Source organism: Anoplophora glabripennis, unplaced genomic scaffold (assembly GCF_000390285.2).
Source record: "Anoplophora glabripennis isolate ALB-LARVAE unplaced genomic scaffold, Agla_2.0 scaffold3033, whole genome shotgun sequence".
NCBI classification, from domain to species: Eukaryota; Metazoa; Arthropoda; class Insecta; order Coleoptera; family Cerambycidae; genus Anoplophora; species Anoplophora glabripennis.
In genome coordinates this window covers 1-9,735 of record NW_019419109.1, presented here as the reverse complement: position 1 = coordinate 9,735, position 9,735 = coordinate 1, and the positions used below count along the sequence as shown (strand labels likewise).

At 39.1% G+C, this 9,735-nt stretch overlaps 1 protein-coding gene across 1 annotated transcript; it reads left to right on the top strand.

Annotated features, from left to right (window-relative positions):
• Positions 1-656: 656 nt before the first annotated feature.
• Positions 657-8,946, top strand: LOC108916542 (DNA-directed RNA polymerase II subunit RPB1-like; the record flags this gene model as incomplete). The annotated part of the gene is made up of 4 exons (XM_023456836.1): positions 657-955; positions 1,012-2,766; positions 7,035-7,533; positions 7,759-8,946. Coding segments are annotated over 4 exons (3,671 nt in total), but the record flags the coding sequence as incomplete, so codon positions are not given.
• Positions 8,947-9,735: the final 789 nt, after the last annotated feature.

Sequence of the window (9,735 nt, the reverse complement as noted above, 5' to 3'; positions counted from 1 at the left end):
CCAATTAAATCTTCCCACCTGGAAAATATCGGAATTAAAAAAAAAAAAAACCACCTTAGACACGTCGATTTTCTTTTCGACACGTAATGGCGTAAATTTTGGTGTCTTGGAAGCTACCCCGTAGGCAGAGGTATAAATTACCCTTAAACTTTGAACGGCACCCTATGATGAGTGATACCACATTTTAAAGCTTTTTCAATTCTGCTCACGACAACATAGGACTTTTTAAGTTTTGGTTTGGACATGACAATGTATGAAAGAATGTTATTTTTAAGTCTTCTTCAAATTAGTTTCCCTCCGCTTCCATACACTAATAAAATCTTTGCTCCACTTTCGAACGAACATTTTGAAGCAGTTCGGGCGTTATCTGACGACATTCTTCAGCAATTCGCCGATAAAACTCAAGTGAGTTCGGTTGTGTTGCATAAATTTTTTACTCTAAGTGTTCCCATAAAAAAAGTCTAAGGGCGTTAGATCTGGCGATCTGGGAGGCCACTCAATTGAACCTTTGGTTTTTATTTTAATTCCGATATTTTCAAGGTGGGAAGTTTTAATTGGAACACCCTGTATTGCTTGGTAGTTTTAAATTTGACCATTTAAAATTTAAAAAAATTGGTAAATATAAACAGGTTTCAGTATTCATAAAATAATTTCAGGTCATAGTATTGGTATCGGTGACACAATTGCCGATCCTCAGACGTACTTGGAAATTCAAAAAGCCATTAAAAAAGCCAAGGAGGATGTAATAGAAGTCATCCAGAAAGCGCACAACATGGAGTTGGAGCCTACCCCGGGTAATACCCTACGTCAGACGTTCGAGAACCAAGTAAACAGGATTCTGAATGATGCTCGTGACAAAACCGGCGGTTCTGCCAAGAAATCCTTGACGGAATACAATAACTTAAAGGCTATGGTGGTATCGGGATCCAAAGGATCTAACATTAACATTTCTCAGGTAAGTAAAAGAAAAATGGCCATCGATACGAGACGTTAATTTATTTTCTTTCCCAGGTTATCGCTTGTGTGGGGCAACAGAACGTAGAGGGTAAACGTATCCCGTTCGGCTTCAGGAAACGTACCTTGCCGCACTTCATCAAAGACGATTACGGTCCCGAATCTAGGGGATTCGTAGAAAATTCGTATCTTGCAGGACTGACCCCGTCAGAGTTCTATTTCCACGCCATGGGAGGTCGTGAGGGTCTCATCGATACCGCCGTAAAAACCGCCGAAACCGGTTACATCCAGCGTCGTCTGATAAAGGCTATGGAGTCCGTGATGGTGCACTACGACGGCACCGTCAGAAATTCGGTCGGGCAGCTCATCCAGTTGCGTTACGGGGAGGACGGGTTGTGCGGTGAGATGGTAGAATTTCAAACGCTACCGACCGTGAAATTGAGCAACAAGGCGTTCGAGAGGAAGTTCAAATTCGACCCGAGCAACGAGAAGTACCTCCGCAGGGTTTTCAATGAGGAAGTCATTAAACAACTCATGGGATCGGGCGAGGTGATATCCGAACTGGAACGGGAGTGGGAGCAACTGCAAAAGGACCGCGAGGCTCTCAGACAGATCTTCCCGAGCGGCGAATCGAAAGTCGTACTTCCCTGCAACCTACAACGCATGATTTGGAACGTACAGAAAATCTTCCACATCAACAAGCGGGCCCCCACCGACCTCTCCCCCTTGAGAGTCATACAGGGTGTGAGAGAGCTCCTGAAAAAATGCATAATAGTGGCGGGAGAAGATCGTCTCTCTAAGCAAGCCAATGAAAACGCCACGCTCCTCTTCCAGTGTCTCGTGAGGTCCACCCTGTGCACGAAATGCGTATCGGAGGAGTTCAGGCTCAGCACGGAGGCTTTCGAGTGGTTGATCGGTGAAATCGAGACGCGATTCCAACAGGCCCAGGCCAACCCCGGAGAAATGGTCGGCGCCCTCGCCGCCCAGTCCCTCGGCGAACCCGCCACTCAGATGACCCTGAACACTTTCCATTTCGCTGGTGTATCTTCGAAGAACGTAACCCTCGGCGTGCCCCGACTCAAGGAAATCATCAACATCTCCAAGAAACCGAAAGCTCCGTCTCTTACGGTATTCCTAACGGGCGCTGCCGCTAGGGACGCAGAGAAAGCCAAGAACGTCCTCTGCCGATTGGAACACACCACCCTGAGGAAGGTCACCGCCAACACCGCCATTTACTACGATCCCGACCCGCAAAACACCGTCATCCCCGAGGACCAGGAGTTCGTCAACGTGTACTACGAGATGCCCGATTTCGACCCGACCAGGATATCGCCCTGGTTGCTGCGTATCGAACTCGACAGGAAACGTATGACAGACAAGAAACTCACCATGGAACAGATCGCGGAGAAGATAAACGCCGGTTTCGGCGACGATCTCAACTGTATCTTCAACGACGACAACGCCGAGAAGTTGGTGTTGCGTATACGGATAATGAACAGCGACGACGGGAAGTTCGGGGAGGGGGCGGACGAGGACGTGGATAAGATGGACGACGACATGTTCCTCAGGTGTATCGAGGCCAACATGCTCAGCGACATGACGTTGCAGGGTATCGAGGCCATTTCCAAGGTGTACATGCACCTGCCCCAGACGGACTCGAAGAAACGCATCGTTATTACCGAAACGGGAGAATTCAAAGCGATAGCGGAATGGTTGCTGGAAACTGACGGGACGAGTATGATGAAGGTGTTGTCCGAGAGGGACGTCGATCCGGTCAGAACCTTTTCCAATGACATTTGTGAGATATTTTCGGTGAGTATATTGTGTTTTTTTCGATACAATTAGATATATAGTCTGTTTGAAGTTTCACTGCCATTATTACATTGCACGAACGAAAATTACGAGTAACGTTAAAGGTAAGTTTTCACTAGCGAAATTTGCTCTTTTAAGGGATGGAACATGAAATTGCCATTTGAAAGTATTTGAGGGGGGAAATCTTGACTTTTTTGGGGGAAGTTTCATTTTTGTTGGATATAATTGAGAAATATTTTTAGATATTTAAACGAGAAGATTTAATAAAAGAAATAACATCTCAGTTTGAAACAATTTTACAAAGAATAGTCTCAAAATTCCTAAAATTATCGCTTAATTTTACTAGAATTTTATAGCAAAAAATGAAATTAAATTAACTTTGTGGCGGCATAGCTAAAACAAATCAATTTTTTCGAAAGCTGTCATCAATAGTAGACATTTTTGTTAAATTTTCATTTATCAAAGCGAGTCAATTTTATTTTGTGTAAAATCTTCTATATATGGTGTCGCACTTAAATGTGGTACAAGCCTGTAGCTTCTTTGTTTTTTAACTGTAATGCTGCTGTTTTTATTAATAGTCCAAGCAAATAAAATTTTTGCTCGAATTTTTTAATTTGTTTATAACTATCGCACTTATTGTTAAAATTTTATAAAACCTATGACAAGTTGAGGGTTCTGTCATACTTTAAAAGTGTGCCAAAAGTGGGCGCTGTAGGTGCAATAGTTTTCGCACAATTCAATTTGTTTTTAACAGAGGCTCCAAAAGTTATGAACTTTAAGCCTCTGTACAGGCGTTAATTTTCAACCAAACATGATTCTGAAAGCGTCATGTAATCTTAAAGATGCAATTAAGCGATCTATTAAAAAATATCACTGTTTTTTGACACTGAGAACATTCTCAAATTGTGCATTAAAAAACCGTGCGTTTTTTGCTTATAAACAATTTGAATAAAATTGTTGTTATTTCTGCTACCTCACCAAAAATAGATACAATGGATAGCTGGCAAAAAAATATAAATTTAAAAAAAAAGCACCCTCTACGACCAACAGGAGCCAAGATAAGATTTTTTTTTTTTTGTAGCACAATTATTTATAAACATTAAGACTTGAATTTTTCGCAAAATAAAGTTTACAACGAACTGCCATTTCCCGTGAATTGCATTGAAAAATGTGGAAAATTAACTTCCTGAAGTTTTAATATATAAAGTTTTTTATTATATTTATTACTAATTTTATACAAAAAAATTTTTGCAACATAATCAAAATTAATTAAAAAAATATTAATCACAACCATTTTCAATAATAGATATAATGCAATATAATACAACAATTTAAAATTTAAATTTTTTTCTATTTTTATGAAAAATAACTTTTTAAATGAACTTCATTTATTTATTTAATAATAGTAAAATAATTCCGAAATTGAAATTTTAATTAATATTTCGTTTAACAATAATTTTTGTGACATTTTTGTAAATTAAAAAAAATTCAGTACAAAAGATGCATTTTTTCTGGAGTTCAGAGGCTATTCTACGAATTCGTTCTATGATGAATAGAAGCCGAGATATTGCAAAATTTTACAGCGCGCATCAATTTGAACTTTGGATTTCACTTTTCTCACTTTAAAAAATGGGCACTTTTTTGTTTTTTGCAATAACTTATTTGTTTATTAACCGATTTTAATTTAACAAGTCTCATTTTGTAGATAATTTTACTCCCTACAAGCTGTCTGAGAGTCANTGTCTACGCCTCCGCCTTGTGGTTGGATTTTATTGAAATAGTTTTTTGGGGTCCCCGGCTAGTGAGACTCTTGGGAAGGCGTAGAACGTTGTAATGTTGAGAACACTAATTAATATTTGACGAACTTATTAGCTTTCTTTTGTTTTATGCGAATTCTTTTTTGGGTTGAGACTTTTTGTAAAAAAGTCACAAAAACTTTCGTAGAATAAATAAAAGTCGGATTTATGGATTTAATGTGGCCCGAGATTCAGTTGTCGATTCGTTTGGTGGAGCGCGGTGTAATGTGGCTGACTAATACAACTAAAGATTCGAAAACTCAAAAATAAATGCAACTGCCGAATTAGTGCTACAATTGCTACTGACTGCTGTATGACGACCGCGAGGTGGTCTAATTAATTTTGGTCGGACGGGGGACTGAACGCCGTTCGCCGCTGCCTGCGACGTTCTGTAGGGCCCCCTGCACGGAGCGATTTGTGCTCGTTTTACATTAGAATTAATGTAAAATCCTTGGTTCGGTGACAATATTGCAAAATTTTACAGCCCGCATCAATTTGAACATTGGATTTCACTTTTCTCGCACGCGCGATTCGCTTGGACGAGCTTCCCACACCACCACGCCGCACAGTGGGACGAAACGCCACTGTGGCATTCAAATTACTCTACACCCCACATAGTTCAACTGTTTCGGGTGAATTTTTTTTCAAAATGTTCGTCTTGAATGTCCCTATCGATCCCTCATTTGGGGTTTTTGATTTCGGTCCTCATTTTTTTGAAAATTGACTCCAAAATTCGATTTTTATGAAAAACACTGATTTTCAGTGCAAATGTGGTCCTACATGGCACAAGTTGATGTTTTTCGAAAATTTTTTCAGCTGAAAACCTTTGTTTTGATAAATACTACAAAACTGTCTGTGTGAAAGTCAGGAGAAAAATTTTTCATATTCGCAAAAACGGTCATAATGTTCCAAAAATTTTCGTGGAGAAGCGATTTTCTAATTCGAAATTTTGCAACCTGAAGAAAAATTAGATGAACCAAAAGTTGTTTAGAATCACTTGAGGAATACTCAAAAAAATTTTCCAGGATTTTTGTATATATTTCAAAATTTTTGGATTTGGACATTTTTTGAAATGTCCCAAAATGTGTCCAAAAATTCTGGAAAATTTATTATCAGGTGCTTCTTGTAAAAATCTCTCAATTTCCTCTTTCGTTAGAATTCTGGATTTTTTCGGATGGTATCCAACTGATTTGCTTTTCAAATATGGCATTAATTTTGGAAATTTTCTGATATTTACATTTTTTTTGGTATTCAGTGTACTTTTTAACATGGAATATACTGACCATAACGTTGAAGCAGGTTTAATTTAATGTTCAAAATATGCCGCTTTAGACACTTTGAATTTTCTTTGAACTTTGAATTCATTGTCGGCAATCTCGTACTATCTTGACGATTTTTTGGAGATCAGTTGTGAAACAGCACTTTGTGCCACTTCCAATACTTTCCCTGGGAAATGCTTGTCTTCACTTTCCAAGCCCATTTTGAATGAAACGCTTTTAAAATATGAATTACAATATATAATTCTAACACTATTTTTTCAAACAACTAATTTTTATTGTTATTAGGTTGCTATCGTTATCGATCCTAAATCGTCTTGATTCAAACATGGTTCAAACGATTTCAAATATAAATTAAATTGTTATATATAACACGATTGTCTTATTTTATTGCAGTTTTCGAAAAAATATTGTTTGCGTTTCGAACGCGAAATGCTACTGCGTTCTCGAATGCATATTTTAAATAAACTAACTTCTATCTCTATTCTTTCTAATTATAAAATAACTTCCATTCTTGAATGAAAAAGTACCATTTCGCGTTCTAGATACAAAAATAACTATTGTGTCCTGTGAGTATGACAAGAAAATCAAAAGTACAAAAAACCGGAATGCACCATTTTAAGGGTGGAATATGAAATTATCATTTGAAAATATTTGTAGAGGGAAATATTAACTTTTGAGGCAGATTTTATTTTTGTTGGATATCTATTGTTGGAAAAATATGTTTACAGAATTTTAAATGAAAAAATTTAATTAAACAACTAAGTCAACGAAACTCTTGCTTTTTGAGCACTGTATTAATAATTCGAATCGATACTTGATTAAAATTGATCATAAATGAACATCGGTTGTGCGTCCAAACTTATGCTAAACATTTTAAAATGCAAAGAGAAAAACAAAGTTGTGGTAACCAGAAATACTTCCGATTAACACAATTTACAGACACCAACTATTCCTTGTGCTAGCAACACACCACTGTCATTCTGTTCTGTAATTGCCTTATTACACGTTATCAACTTTATCGAATTTTACTGACTAACAAAACTAGTTACTTTATTAAAACTGAACATAAACATTCAAAAATGTGTATTCTGTGCACAAAATTGATGGGGTAACTATTTGTACATTGACTTGAATACTGAATTATGACAGTCAAACTTCTAACACTCCGTATATAACTTCATATTATTCTCAGGTGCTTGGAATCGAAGCCGTCCGTAAATCGGTGGAAAAAGAGATGAACGCCGTACTGCAGTTCTATGGCCTTTACGTAAACTACCGACATCTGGCCTTACTTTGCGACGTGATGACGGCGAAAGGTCATCTCATGGCCATTACCCGTCACGGCATAAACAGACAGGATACCGGAGCCTTGATGAGGTGTTCCTTCGAGGAAACCGTCGATGTACTGATGGACGCCGCCTCGCACGCCGAGGTAGACCCGATGAGGGGCGTCTCCGAGAACATTATCCTCGGTCAGTTGCCTCGGATGGGTACCGGCTGTTTCGATCTGTTGCTGGATGCCGAGAAGTGTAAAATGGGCATTCCTATTCCACAAGCGCATGGCGGCGATATGACTTCGGGGATGTTCTTCGGTTCGGCCGCTACGCCTAGCAGTATGAGCCCCGGTGGGGCCATGACTCCATGGAATCAAGGGGCTACTCCATATGTTGGAAGTGCTTGGTCGCCACAAAGTAAGCATTTTTTATTATTCTTGCTTATTTACAGAAAAACGCTCGGGCAGTTTTTTTGCAATTCTGAGGGAAAACATTTTTTCTTCCTTTCTCAGCATCTCAAAAAAAAAAATGATTTTCATTTATTCTGAAAAAATTTATTATTTTGCCGTGTATATTTTACTTTTCAATATGTTTAAATTTTAATGTTGGATAATGGCAACAAAAAAATGTGTTTTTTCGCAGATCTAATGGGAAGCGGCATGACCCCCGGTGGTCCGGCATTCTCGCCTTCTGCCGCTTCGGACGCATCAGGAATGTCGCCAGCTTACGGAGCATGGTCCCCGACACCTCAGTCCCCGGCCATGTCTCCTTATATATCGTCACCACACGGTCAATCACCGTCATACAGTCCTTCCAGTCCAGCTTTCCAACCCACATCCCCATCCATGACACCCGTTTCTCCGGGTTATTCCCCGAGTTCCCCCGGATATTCCCCAACCAGCCCGAATTACAGCCCAACGAGCCCCAGTTATTCACCTACCAGTCCTAGTTACTCTCCAACTTCTCCTTCATATTCTCCGACAAGTCCTAGTTATTCTCCGACGAGTCCTAGTTATTCTCCAACTTCCCCGAGTTATTCTCCTACTTGTCCCAGTTACTGTCCGACTTCTCCGAGTTACTCCCCTACTTCTCCAAGCTACAGTCCTACTTCTCCCAGTTACTCTCCAACTTCTCCTTCTTACAGCCCAACCTCGCCAAGTTATTCCCCTACGTCTCCTTCATACAGTCCAACTTCTCCGAGTTATTCTCCAACTTCTCCAAGTTACAGTCCTACTTCTCCAAGTTATTCTCCAACTTCGCCTAGTTATTCTCCTTCTTCTCCGAGATACACCCCGGCATCGCCCAGTTATTCGCCAACGTCTCCATCTTATTCCCCATCTTCTCCTCAGTATTCCCCAGCTTCTCCGAGTTATTCTCCGTCTTCTCCAAAATATTCCCCTACTTCGCCGAGTTACTCACCTACTTCACCGTCGTTTGCCGGTGGAAGTCCTCAATATTCTCCGACTTCTCCGAGCTATTCGCCTACTTCTCCCAGTTATTCTCCATCGAGTCCTCAGCACACGCCAGCGGCAAGTTCTAGATATTCCCCATCTTCTCCCAACTATTCGCCCAGCTCTCCCAGTTATTCGCCCACTTCTCCTCAATATTCTCCTCACAGTACAAAGTATTCTCCCACTTCTCCTACTTATACACCTACAAGTCCTAGTTACTCGCCGGCGTCTCCCGCGTATTCGCCTCAGCCACCTAGATATTCACCTTCGTCACCTAGTTACTCGCCCACAAACCAGGATCAGGATTGAATAGATCGAGGATAAACAGTTATCACATTTTTGCTATTATATCTATATTATTTACTCTGAAACTGGAAAATAAAACAAATATTTGGTAAATATAATTGTGCAAACTCCTTAACGGGAGTTTTAGATTTAAGACTGTATTTTTATATGAAATAGGTCATTTGTCGTTTATATTTTTAAAATAGTGTCTTATTTAAAAATCTATGTGTAAATATGTATAATTGTTATTTGAATAAATAACATAGTCACACTTAAGTCTTTTTATTATTATTTAAATCCACTCCGTGATTTATCAATATACAGGGTGATTCAGAAATGGTGAGCAAAAATAGAACCTCATGGTCTTTGGTGATTTTAAGGGGAGTTTGGTATAAAGTTTTTATCTAGGATGCTTTGTTAAAAAGATACAGGGTGTTAAACTTAAAAAAATATTTAATTTTTTTTAAATAATTAAGAACTAGTAAGTGAAATAATTTGAATTTGGGCACACATGTAAAAATTGTCTAAAATCTGAAGCCTTTTCCTAAAATTTAGGAGTTACAGGGTATTGGTGCCATATTTTTCTAAATAAAATAGTACGCCATTGCTTTATCAAATCATGATATTTTCGGATTAGTCTATCAATTTCCTACAAATTACTACTCATATTTTTCGAAAAAAAAAGACTAATTTTCCAGTAAAACTTAAGAAACAAACGAAATATAACCCCCACAGAATCTACTACTTTTCAATATGGTCGTCTTGCTCGAGGTTACGTTGTGTTTATTACGAGCCTGCGAAGCAAGAAGAGCGCCAGAAGAAAGGGCCCTAGCCGGCGGGGCCCAGCCAGGACAAAAGGAGGTCCCACAAAGCGCCTACACCG